The 13,280-nt window shown below is 40.7% G+C and overlaps 1 protein-coding gene across 5 annotated transcripts in view; it reads left to right on the top strand.

Annotated features, from left to right (window-relative positions):
• The first annotated feature begins 304 nt into the window (after positions 1-304).
• KATNAL2 (katanin catalytic subunit A1 like 2) overlaps positions 305-13,280 on the top strand; it is a 30,914-nt gene continuing 17,938 nt past the window's right edge. For 3 of the 5 annotated variants that reach the window (XM_086770026.1, XM_086770024.1, XM_086770027.1), the window contains exons 1-7: positions 305-429; positions 7,436-7,579; positions 7,970-8,136; positions 10,403-10,445; positions 10,850-10,973; positions 11,990-12,100; positions 12,580-12,678. In XM_086770026.1, coding sequence (XP_086626152.1) covers positions 7,515-7,579; positions 7,970-8,136; positions 10,403-10,445; positions 10,850-10,973; positions 11,990-12,100; positions 12,580-12,678 — 609 coding nt within the window. In that variant the 5' untranslated portion in view covers positions 305-429; positions 7,436-7,514. The remainder of the gene's footprint in view (positions 430-7,435; positions 7,580-7,969; positions 8,137-10,402; positions 10,446-10,849; positions 10,974-11,989; positions 12,101-12,579; positions 12,679-13,280) is intronic. The other 2 variants (XM_086770025.1, XM_086770028.1) reach the window with 2 other exon arrangements.

Raw genomic sequence — 13,280 nt, 5'->3', positions numbered from 1 at the left:
AGGGGCCGGTTTAATTCGGTTTGGTCCGGCCGAGACCACCTGCGGCCCGCAGCTCCACACCGCCCCCGCAGACAAACTCCTCAGCCTCCCTCCTCAGGTGAGCCTAGACGCGATTGGCCCCCACCGCTGTCAGCCCCGCCTCCTCTCCCCACAGTGATTGGTCTATGTTTTAAACGGTCTCCCTTGCTCCACTCATGACTGGGGAGCCCCTCTGTCAATCTTTCACCCTCCGGCATTTCGATTGGTTGCGTCGGGGAGAGAGGGAGGGCTTTTTCCTCACGGCGCCCGCTGGGCCCTGCGAGGCGCGGAGGCCGGGCGCTCGTTGTGACTTTTGCCGTGGGCTGGAGCCGCCCGTGGCCGGCCCCGCTGCCTGCCTCAATGGAGCTCTCCTGCCAAACGCTGAGAACCACCTACCAGGCGAGGGAGGCGGTAAGAACCGGCAGGCCGGGCGGCCGCGCGTCGCCGTTGCTATGGAAACGGTGGGAGGGTGCACGTCTGTCTGCGCATGCGCGGGGAGCGGCGCGCAGGCGCGCAGGGGAGGTGGAGGTGCCATGGCGGGTGAGGTGGCGGCGGCCGTGGATGGCGACCGCCGGGCTTGGGGACCCTCGGCGTCGTCGGCGGGACGGCGGTGCTGGCTCTCCCGAAGGCTGAGGGGTTCCCACAGCTCGCCGCCTCGCTTCCCCGCCCTTCGCGGGCGGACAGTGCTCCTCGTCCTGTCGGCTCCTCAGGGCAGGGCCCCTCGCTCCCCGCGGCCCCGTTTCTTGGTCGTGGCTGGGGCGGCTACAGCCAACGAGGACAAGTCTCTGTTCCTCCCTCCCTCAGCTCCCTTTTCCGTGAGTGAGGACTGAATGAGGCCTCGGCGTGCCTCCATCCCACCGATGAGTCGAGCTCCAGGAAGCCCAGAAGCAGCAGGATTTTGCTAAGCTTCTTAACCTGTTCTTTTGCTTCCATCTGCTGGTCAAATGCAACTAAAGTAAGATACAAACTGCAGGAGCAGTAAAAACCCTTCCCAGAAAGTTGTTAGGTACTCAGTACGTGTACACAAATCGCTGTTCCCACTGTGCGTGAGTAGGACAGGATTGCTCACTCACAAAAAGGTCGTTTGGGGACGGATTCTGAGACAGTTTTAGGTTGTGTCAGCCTCTTAGATGAGTAGATTCTGTATTTACCTAGGGATGGGAGCCTCCGGTGCGGTTGCTAAGCCCTGAAGTTGATTCAGATCCCAACCCCTGAGAACAGTACGCTGAGGTGTGATACTGAAACGGTGTTACTATGCAGAAAGGAGACAAGAGAAAATGGAGTCTGATTTGTAACCTCACCAATAAGGACTTGGATGGCCCTGATCCTGAGAATCCTGAGGTTTTGATGACTAAATGCAGAAATATTTTGGGAATGGGACCTGGAGCTCAATAAATTCCCCCCCACCCTGAGCTTTACTACTGCGTTTGGGGTCAGTTTGCTCTGTAAGCTGAGCTCTCCAGAGCATTTTGGCAGGATGGGTGTGAAGATAAGAGTTTGTATTTTGGCTACAGAGTAGAGGGAGGTGTTCGTATTCCGTAGACTGGCAGAAATTTGGGCCATACTTTTTTAAAGCCAGTCAGCAACTAAAAGAGCAACTTGAAGCTGCCAAGAGGATTTTTTTTTTTATTTATTCTTGGTCTAAGGTTTTTTACTTCTGTGGAGGGAGCATAGCTATTTAATTTCTGTTTTCTGAATTACAGTATTCGAATGCAGCATATAAAAATTGGGCTGCTACATCTTTAATTTGTAGCGCTAAACATTTACTGGAATTCTGGTTGCCTAGCTCTGGCCTTCTCTGTATGGCATTTTTCCATTAATCTGTTTATAGAATGGAGAACATTCTTTTCTACGGATTTGGGGAAAAATGTTTAAAAAAATATTCCTATATAAATATAAATTCCTATATGCATTACAATTCTATGGCTATTCACAGCTACCGAATGTAGTCTTACAATCAAAGAAGTTTGATTTCATTGGTTTTGATTCTTAAATATTTCCTATGTTCTATAAATCATTCTTGACAAGCACTATTATTGTAAACTGCAGTAGAACTTTGCAAATTCATACAAATGAGTGAGAGAGTTAATGCTTATTAATTAATTTGCAAATTCAGCATCCTTAATTTGTATTGTTTAATAATTCATCCTACTTTATGTCCATTCATTGTTATGTATTCATAACACTTATTGCTTCAAATTAGTCAAGTCTTGTCAGTGTAAAACCTGGCTTCAGCAATGTTCCTGTTAAAAGAGGGAGATAACAGCGGTCTCTGAGTGTCTCTTAATGACAGAGCATGAATTAATGAAAGACAGCATGTAACTATTGCAATGGGGGGAGAAATCGGAAGGTTTCTGTTTTCGGTGCACCAAACTCAAATTGTAAAATGTCTTTAGATTTTAAACATAACACCTCTCAAACGTGTCCTAGTGGTACTACCAGGACAGCCGTAACTTCTATGGTGAGCTTGCTGTATGTCTTTAATTATGAAAGCTATTAGTAATCCTTATTGGGAAACTCTGCCAACTCTGTTGTTTGCAGCAGGCTTGTATAGTTTGGAAGAGAGGAGAGAGCAAAGAAACGCCTTTCCTTTGTGCTGGGAAAATCTATTCAATGGCAGGCAAGTTATACATTGTTTGAAACTCACTATTTCCCTCCTCTGCTTGTGTTTCTCAAAAAACACTGTCAGCAAGGCAAACAATAATTGAACATCAGCCTTCTAAAAAGCCTGGCAAGGCTGGAAGTATAACACAAAAAGAGCTAGGGGAGAGGGAAGGCTGTGGGGATATGTGGTGGTGGAGGGAGGAAGAAAACCAGTACCTCAAGGGGGCCTACAAGAAAGATGGGGAAAGGCTGTTTAGTAGGGCCTGTTGCGATAGGACGAGGGGTAATGGTTTTAAAATAGAGGGGGGTAGATTTAGATTACAAATTAGGAAAAAATTTTTTACAATGCGAGTTATAGAACACTGAAACAGGTTGCGCAGAAAGCTGGTGGGTGCCCCATCCCTGGAAACGTTCAAGGCCAGGCTGGATGAGGCTCTGAGCAACCTGATCTAGTCGGGAATGTCCCTGCTCCTTGCAGGGGGTTTGGACTAGATGACCTTTGAAGGTCCCTTCCAACCCTAACCATTCTGTGATTCTATGAAAACTGGGCGAGCTACTCTCTCTGTGCTGGCACATGGTGCCAGCTTGATCTTGAGGAACCCCATACTTGGCAGGTGTCCTGGGATCCAAAAGTAAAAAAGAGGGAAAGGACACTGCATGTGTATTATGGTAAGATCTTTCCTTGTGTGATTGCAGAGCTAACCGCTTGCCTCTTGTCTGAATTCCTGATCACAGATCCCTCTGAACTCAGTTTCGTGACTGCCCCGGTTGGATGTACAAGGGCACAACGTTACAGCAGTACTGTTCTTATTTCCAAGCTTCCCAGAGCGTGACTTACTCTGTAACTCTTTCCTTCATTCTATCAGATATATTCATGCAGAAATATAGGGTCAGATGATAATGAAATTTTATAGGGTTAAATTAATCTTTTACTAGGTCCATTGATTTATAATGTAAATGCATTTTAATAAAAGGTATGGAAATTACTAAACAAACAATTGCATTTAAAGATGTATGACTCTAACAGAGTTTAATTTCAAACAGCTCAAAGAAAGGAATACTTAGCACTCTTTTGTTAAGCCAGAAATAAATAAAATACACTGTAAGTGTTGGAGCTAATTAGTTAAGTGCTCAACTATTTAGTTTTTAAAACAAGATCACGCTTAAGTGCCGTAAGCTTTTATTAATTGCATGAACCCCAAAATCCCCGATAGTAATTGAAAATTTAATTACATACATTTCTTGTTCTTTTAAGAATGGAAGCTTATTAAACTTTAAACACTTGAACATCTATTGAAATACCAGTGGCTATAAACAACATGCAGTTCTAAATACTAATTAAACAGGAAGGCTAAATCACTGTAAAGCTAAACTGAATTTTAAGTAACTTTGCAGTCATAAGTACTCCTATTGTTTTCATGCCATGTGAGATTTACCATTGCCTCTCTAAGCACAGCAGAAGTCCTGGGCAGTGTTACTGTCTGTCTGTACTGTGTCAGGCACATTATTTTGTGGAGGTATTTGCAGTGGGGATCAGTCCCTAGAGAATAAACCGGAGTTCAGAAAAGGACACCAGTCTGGGCAGAGAGCTGTTTTAAGTGGACAGTTAAGGCAGAGGTTCATCTAGCTCTTGGCAAAAGTACGTGGTAAAATAAGACTGGTGAAAGGCAGGGAGACAGGGCTTTGTGGGATTGGTCAAGAGAGCAATGATCCATGCACCGCTGACTCACAAGATTTACGATTAGGTAACAATTACATGTTGAAAGATCCTTCATTTTTCTTTTACAGAAACCTCACAGAACTGAGGCCAGAGATACTGATATCTCTCTTCTGGTTTTCAGATCCAATTTAATGCAAGTCTTTCTCAGTTTATCAACTGATAAATGGCTTAGTTAATTTTCACTGGACACATACCTGAGCAACTTGATCTGGTTGGAGATGTCCCTGCTCCTGGCAGGGGGGTTGGACTGGGTGGGTTTTAAAGGTCCCTTCCCACCCAAACCATTCTGTGATTCTATAATCTGACTTACCAAAATCAACTATTGCTGTTTGCATTCTCATTAACACAAGGTAAAGACAGAATGAACCTCTCAGTGTAAACTCTCTTCTGATTTTTAGATGGGGCTCTTTTTTTGGTGGAAAGGTTCACTTTTGCTTCTGCTTGGTCAAGACAAGAACACTACTAGACTAAGGTCGAAGTGAGTTGCTCATACATAGACACGATGTTATCCTCCTACTGCCCAAAGCAAGTCTCTGCCTAGAACGGTATTTGAGATGATGCCCATCACTGTATAGCTGTTTATACTAGAAATTAAAATGCCTGTAGGAATGGCAGAAGTAACCTAGTGGGATTAACAGCAGCAGAAGACACACCAGAATACAAATTCTTTTCAAGCAGAGTTCCAAGCATGGATTGTAAGCCCTGTTAGTTTATCAGGCAGATGCAATTCCTCTCTCGTCAAGAGTATTACTGTAAATAATCAAACATGAAACACTTGATGTGTCTGTCTTCTGTGGCAACCACTGTGTTTTCATACTGTGTTTTAAATATTCAGAGGTAGCTGTGATCTTGCCCTTTGATATGCAGCAGTAAATTTTTCTCAGCATAGAACGGTAGGAGCAGTTGCATTTGGAAGAATGTACAGGTGGAACTCTAAGCAAGTGATGACTCCAGCTTCCTTCTTGCACCTCTAGCCCTGTTTTGGAAGGTTCAGATCATCCAGGAGAAATGGTAAAATGTCCACAGTTCAAAATTGGACCTCAAAATTGGAACTCAAAACCATCAGAAGGAAAAGATCCTTTCATCCCATCATGTCCGTGATTCTCTTTGATTGTAACAGTTTTCAGAATTTGTTCATTTCTTGTTGCAGGACCTCTCAGGAGCTGATTTACTTAATTCAAGAGTTATAGATCTACCAGGCATTTACACAGCATTTTTCCTCCCTAAAATGGTTTAGAAAAATCATCTTTGTAGCACCAGTGAAACGCAAACAGCTTTGTATCTTCCTTGTGGACTCAGTGGCTGCATGACTTTATCAAGACAATAAAAAGCAGTAAAGGCTAGAAGTGGGGTATGGGTTCTTCCTTATGCCCCAACCAGTTTGATTCTTTTCTCTAGAAATCCAGAGTGAAGACTCTACCAATCTTTTTATTAGTATGTGAAATACAAATACACTTTCACCCACGGGAAACGTTGTTAAAAGCAAACCACAGCCCTTTCCTCGTTGTGTCACTAGATGGCCCCACGTCTGAAGCGAACATCCCAGAAAATACCTGCTATAGTGGCAGACCTTTTGCCTGCTCTACCCAGTGCTTTTTGCAGGTTGGCAAACACATGGAGAGGTATTAGTTTTAAATTAAAACAGTAGCTGGTTGTGCTAACGCAAGTGTGTAAATTAGTAGCGGAATGCTTTTTGATACACGCTGCTGTGTACAGAGTCGGTCTAATCCGTCAAAGGAAAGGTATGCGGAAGAGGTAAGTTGGTTTTGCAGTATGTTGCACTTCCCAAGAGCACCTTTGCTTGTAGGAATAAATGGTTCTCCAGTACCCACAGTCTGCTCTAATAATGCTTTCTTCCAAGAGACCTGGAAGATTTGTGGATTTGGCTCCTGCAGGTCTCTAACACTTGGGTTAGGCTTTTTCTCGGGAATGGATGCAGGCTCTCTTCTCTCTTGGGGTAGAAGGGAGGGAAATTGGGAGTGGAAGCGGGAGTCTGTATATGCATCGCTATGCAATATCATCAGGAATATATACGTGCTATCCAAGCAACATATAAACTAGTGCTTTTTGCCCATCCACTGAGTAAGTGTCAATCTCATGCTCATGCTGGGTCCTCGTAAATAATGCTGAATGTCAACATCTTGAAAGAGAAAGGAAGTTATTTATTTGCTTAAATGTGGGTTTGGCAATGCCTGCTTTTCCTGTGGTTCCAACTTCAAATCCCAGTGAGGCAGACCAAAGTCAATATGCTGATTGCTAGAGTTTTCCTTGGAGCAGCTTCTGTTATGACCCTAAAATCTCAGGGTTTCTCTGCAGGCACTCAGAATATATGGCATGTTTCATCAAAGTAAGACTTTGTTCCAGTATCTTAGAGATTTCTGTTTCCAGCATCCCTTTTGCTATATTTAATATCGCACTGTGTGCTCCCCTAGCTGTAGCTTCAGTGAACGATGTAAAGATGTTTTACACTGCCTTGTTTTTGTTGCTGAACCATTTGTGGATGACTTTGGGTTCTCCAATCTGTTATGAAGGAATCCATTGCACTGACTCTGTTTTGAAATTTCTGCATGTTTGGTCACTCTTGTGTTAAAATTGGGCAAGTTTAGTGTTATCCCAAACTGCTAATTCTTCAAGTGCTCTGTGTTTCACTTGTGTTTATATATCAAGACCCATGACATGGAAGGTGCCAACAGTGTTACAACTGGTCTTTATAGTGTGGTTGTGCAGATCTCAGACCTTTTCTCCATCCTGCCTTCTCCAAGCACTGAGAAAATGGGTTTCCACTTGCAAGGGAAAGACACATCCACGCTGGAGCACGAAATTTCCTTGCACAGCCCGTGGAGACACTGTGCATGAGGTCTGCAAGAGTCCTACCCTGGAATTCTCAGCAGCCTGAACATGTTGGAGATGCATTGCTGTAGAAAGGGAAATAAGTTATTTTTTCAACTTCAAAGTAATTCTCTCTTCTCTAGGAAAGTAGCCCTGATAATGTGTACGAAAAATTACATTGAAAACCACTTTCCTGCTGTTTATTAACAGTGAGTTGTTTTACAGTTCTTACATGCTGCTGTCTTAATTTGTTTGTTTCCACAGGCTACATTTAGATGCTGTTTACAGCAATAAAGAGAATATTACATTTGATCTAGAGTTCTGTCTTAATTCGCAGGATGAGATGCGAACAGAAGCTCGTCGAAAAAATCTTCTCATTCTAATTTTGCATTACTTAATGGAGGAAGGGTATGTTTTTTAAGTAATAATGCTCTGCATCTGTGGGTTTGTGTGCATCTGACCTCCTGTAATGTGTTGTTCTGACCTCTGTTGGGTGGATGGACAGCAAGGCCCTTTGGTTTGATATGAGAAAGAGGTATACTACTATTACATATCTTGGCAGTTTACTTTGCTCAATTGTTTCATTTTCTGGAACAAAAACGTCCTATATAATATAAAAATACTTTAGAGCAACCAGCAAAAAAATTTTAAATAAAGTTTATGCTTTTATAGTAAATAGGATTCTGGACAGCTTGAAAATAGCATATACTTACTAATGCTATTGTTTGCTTTTTCTCTCAAAAGTCAGAATAAGATAATGACTCGTTTTTTTGATCTTTGTTCTTTTTCAATTAACAGGTATGTCGATGCTGCAAATGCTTTGGAACAAGAGACGAAACTAAGTTTACGTGGCTTTGAAGTTTGTGACAACATTGATCTTGAGACAATTTTGATGGAGTATGAAAGCTATTACTTCGTAAAATTTCAAAAGTATCCTAAAATTACCAAAAAGGTCCTGGATACTGGTATGTGGCTGTTTTCCAAACAGAAAGCTTTTGTTTCTCAAAGCCTAAAATGTGTATTTGGCTGCTACATTCACTGCACTCCTCATGTATGTCAGCGTTTGATGCTTGAACTCTCTTGCAGTTAAGAGAGCGATAGTTCTAGCATGTAGGACACAAGAATTGAGAGATGAGGCTTTGAGCCCTTCTGCTTTTCCTTCTCTTTTTATGTAGAGGAACAAAAAGGTGATATTTTTCTGTCTTTTAAAAACTGCTTTGATATTGGAAAATACCGTATAAGCACAAAGTATTATGGCACAGATATATTCACTTTCTCCTCATGGGGAGAGAATAGTAAGTCTATTCTATTTTTGTTTAATTTTTAAATTAAAATAAACCACTTTAATGACGTATTAGACCTTAGCTCGTCCAAGCTAGTGCTTAGAAGTTTATAACCACTAGTCTCATTAACAATTTATTTTGCACATTTTCATATACTAAAGGTAGTGTGCCACACAACTAATAGGTTTATTTGCTCCCAAGGACTTAAAGTCTGAGGTATAAATGAATTATATAGAACAAGGCAAATCAGAATATGAGCATTCTGTTACAACCCTCAGAGCCTGAATTGTTTTGTTCTTGAGCACCAAATGTAACTTACAGAAGCCATAAGAACAACTGTGTAAGAATCAGTTTTGAAGAGCTTGGAGGGTACAGAAAACACCAACATCTCAACCTATTTGTCTTCTAAGAAAAATATAATCATCAGAGAAGGGCATGATTGGCTAGGGAACATCTCTGTGCGGTTGTTGTTGCTTCATATGACTGCCAGCAACTCTGAAATCACAGGTAAATGAAACATTATATAAATATAATAAAATTACCTATATAGGTGAAATTATTTTCAAAGGTACTAAAGCTACTTATCATGACTACATTCATGGTGATGTAGAAGATCAGTACTAGCTGGAAGCAAGCGTTATCTGCAGGAAAAAAAAATTATGGCATGAATATAAAGAGGAGCAGTCTTCCAGGACAAAACCGAAGGAATTTGTTATGAATCAAGAAGGAAAATGTATTTGTCACAAAAAGCATTTGTCACATCATACTCAGTCAAATTGAGTGGTAGCTAAGGCTTGATCCATGATCCGAGTGAAAAAAACAATTCCCAAAAAGCACTTACAAGCTCTCAGTACCCATTTTTTGGTCAGTAAAGCTACTCAGACATGGGGTACTCTGCCATTACCCAAGCTCAGAATTGCAACCATGCTGGCAGGGATGCATCATCCTTTTTCTCTGAAGTGCAAGCAGCTGCCTATCCTGCATGGAGTTTGTGACCTGCCTTGTATTGTCTCCATGGTCAGATTGTGGTATACACAAGCCAAACAGAATAATTAGTGTGGTGCTCCTTTCTTTGTAATACTCACAGCAAGTCCTAAAGAACCAACTCATTTCCATGCAGAATTGCAGTTCGTAGTGTTGTAGATGTACGCGCAGGATTGCATTTTTGACACATGGGCTCTGCTGCCTCTAAGTACACAGTGTTCCCAAGCTCTTCCAGTGAAACAGATGTTTGGGAAGGATTATTTTGTGTAAGTGTGTGAGAATGTGGGTGCAAGAGAATCTTGCACAGAGAACACTGATTGGAGATCTGTTTCGGAACAATGAGGTGCATGCCAGTATGATACAAACCCTTAGCTTTATGAATTCACATCTGGGCTTTGTGAGTTTGACATCTGTGGGGAAAAAAAAAAAAAAGCTTTTGACAGAAACTGTTTCAAATTATGTAAGTGAAAAAAATAACATAGTTTGATAACCACCATTGCAATGTGACACTTATGCTGTCTTGGTATGGTGAACATGATAAAATTACTATTAAGAAAAGTGAGGTAAATTCTTATTTCCCAATTCAACAATGAAAAAATTATTAGCATTAAATAAGCATTCTGTATGATATATTAAATTAGTTTATTGTGCTTAATCTAATTTCTGGTAGTGCGGGTTTTAATGTGAGAATGATACTGATTTTAAAATGTAAGCAAAGAAACCAAAGATTGAATGAGCCTAAAATTTAACAAGCCTGGAGCCAAACTACTCTCTCCAATATCAGTTTGTTTTCAAAACATTTTTGCAAGCTTGCATTGCTCGTAATCATACTGTTCCTGTTTATCCATTGTTTTTTCCCAAAGCCATTAATGTGTGCTCAAAACATGTTTGAAGGGAAAAAAAATAAAGTTGCCCTTTTTTATATCCTTAATTATGTTCCATTTTCATATTAATTTTGCCACAGCAGAAAATAAACAACAGCTGAGAACTGGAGGAAGACCAAGAAGGTAAGAGAAATGTGTGGTGTTTTTTCTGGGCAGAAAATCTTCATATAAAAGCAGTATGCAGCATGGTTAAAATAATGTTGTGATACCATAGGAATACTAAAGCCTAGAGTCACGCTGCTGATTGCGTGGTGTATTTTTCTGTATCTTTTAGAGGACAATAAAGACTTATTTCCCAAATGGAGGTGATAAAGTTTCTACAGTGTGGATAAGGCAGGATGACATGTTTGAAAGCAGTAAGCACTGAAATTTGCTGTGATTGAAACTGATGCCTTAACTTCAGTGGGAGCAAAGTTAGCCCAAAACTGCTTCATTTCAAAACCTGCCTTTTAATCTTTTGATATCTTGAAGGAAAAAAAATGAGTTGTGAAAGCCTTTCAAGATTTTTTTTTTTTTTTAAATTCTAGGACAGCAAGCTCTTCTCAGAGTCTCCCAAGGCTCAAACATCACACCGTGCAACGACCATCATCAAAAACTTCACCTGGGAGTACAACAGAATTTAAATCATCCGTCAAGGAGAGCCCCAACCAGGTTTAAATGTGTTTTATCTTGGCAGGATTACAGTTGAAATTAATGTGATTTTTATTTTGAGAGGCTATAGGCAGCAAGGACTAAGGATTTAAGGACTATAGATGCCAGACTTCATGAGAATATGCTTTCTGGATGTGAGTTGGGGTGCAAGTCATAGGCAAGAACTAGAGGAAAAGGAGTCATATAATCCAGCCTGTACTGAAAGCAACCAGACTTTTCCCATTAACACCAGTAAATTCATCCTTTAATGACAGAAAGCCAGACAACAAACGAAGTAGAACATCTGGTGTTAGTTGTAAACATTGTCACAGTGCATCAGGTGTTGGAGACTCAGGGAGTAATTTGACTCTGTAATTTTCAGGTTTGTGAGTCTTATTTTGGTAGGATTGCGGTGAAAACTACTTTATTACCATCCCTTACAGAGGAGGGAACAGCAACAGCAGGTTGGTGGGCAAGCACTGTATCTCTTACACCTTTTGAGGAACTGGGTGAAGGAGAGCCTCTTTTTATTTTTTTTTTTAATCCTTGTCTATATTCTTGCAAAGGGAGGAGCTCGTCTCTGACCAGTTCTCACCCTTTAAGAAAAATATTTAGGGTTTTACAGCAATAACTGCTGTGAAGTGAATGTCAAAATAACTTATAATCCTAAAATGGCTCCTCATTTCTGAGTTGACGTGCTGTGCCTTATACTTGCCTGTCATTTCCACTGTTCATAAGTGCTTCTTTTCATAGCTATGTAAAATGCAGATTTCTGCAACTTAAAATGGAAGCTCTGTGCATGCAGTAGCTTGAATGCTGAGTTCTAGAGCCATGGCTTTCACCGCTGTTGTCACTAGTCAGGTGAAATCTAAATGCAGAATGGTTTTTGTCTGACAAATACAGGATTACTATTGCAACTTCCATGTAATGGTACGGCTTATCTGGGTGTGAAGAGGTGGGATGATACCTATAATAGAATGATATCTGCAACTCATCTACTTGGCAAGTCATCTGTTTTAAAATTGATTTTTCTTTAGTACAATGACAGTGTAGTTACTCTGGAGCAATCTGACTTTGGCTTAAGCATCTCAGCAATCAACAAAACTGGAGGAGACAGCACTCACCCAAGAAGGACGAGTGGAAACCTAGTATGTGATTTATCATCGAAATGTGTATGTAGAAAAGGCACATGAAAGTTTTGCACAAATACCAAATGCAAGCTTTTTGTGTCTATTTTTATATGAAATGTTCCTGTATAATTAGCTAAAGGGTCAATTTTATTATTTGGGCAGTAATTCTTCGTGTAGGAGGCTCTGCTTGCATTAAATAGTATTTCACACATTGTCAAGAAGGAAAAATATTTCTGCTTTTAAAACCTGATGGTTATAGCTAAAAATGAAGATAAATTTCGAAGTCCTGAATGAGATGATAAAAGGCTCTGCAGTTAAATTGTTGCACTGACTGAGGAGATGTGCATTCTTTTCCCATTGCTACCACAGATTCTGTGGTCAGATTTTGCCAGTACAGAAACTCATTACTGTAATGGTAAGCAAAATTTATCCCAATGCAGTTCCAACAGTAGAGCTACTGTCATGGTGAAGCCTGTCAACATTGTTTTCTCCTTTAGGGCCAACTAATTGACTTCCGTGGGACAATTCAGGATGCTGTCAAAGTACCATCAAACGGAGTAGCCTTGAACAGCCTTAGTTGTGATCCAGATCCATCAGTAAGTGTTTCTGATACAATAAATACAAACAATACAATACAAACATCAGTTTTATATAACCAGGAACAAAATAAAATACCACAACCATGTTGTCTTTTTTTCCTAAGCACTAAAAATGGCTTAGACTTCCAAGTGGTGTATTTCCGTCTTGAATGGACAGTCATACTTGATACTGGTCTAATTTGTGGACAGTTGTTTACTCTTTGAACCTGAAAGTAGGCAACAAATACACATGATAACTTATGATCCACAAAAAAAAAAAAATGCAGAATCCCACAAAACTTCTGACGGTGAAATTCTGCTTTCTTTGAACTTAGTATGTTAGTTAGTGTTTGCCTCAGGTGAGACAAGAACAGAGTTTAAATGGTCAAGAGAAACTTTCGGCAATCAGTCCTTGACACAAGCCATAGATTCTCAGACTGTGCATCCAACTTAAGTGATGCCAGTCTGCTTGGCAACTGCTACACTTGAAGAGACTTTCAAAACAGAGAATGTGACAATGTGATACCCATAGTTATATTTTTCACTCCTCTTAATCTATGTAGGGTGTGTTTAGGACTACATGTGCAAAAAGAGAGCTGTTCATTTTAATGTTAATTCAG

The sequence above is a fragment of the Chlamydotis macqueenii genome, chromosome Z (assembly GCF_036417535.1).
Source record: "Chlamydotis macqueenii isolate bChlMac1 chromosome Z, bChlMac1.mat, whole genome shotgun sequence".
In the NCBI taxonomy this organism is placed as follows: Eukaryota; Metazoa; Chordata; class Aves; order Otidiformes; family Otididae; genus Chlamydotis; species Chlamydotis macqueenii.
The sequence above is the reverse complement of the archived record's forward strand: the minus strand, read 5'-3'. Positions and strand labels throughout refer to the sequence as shown.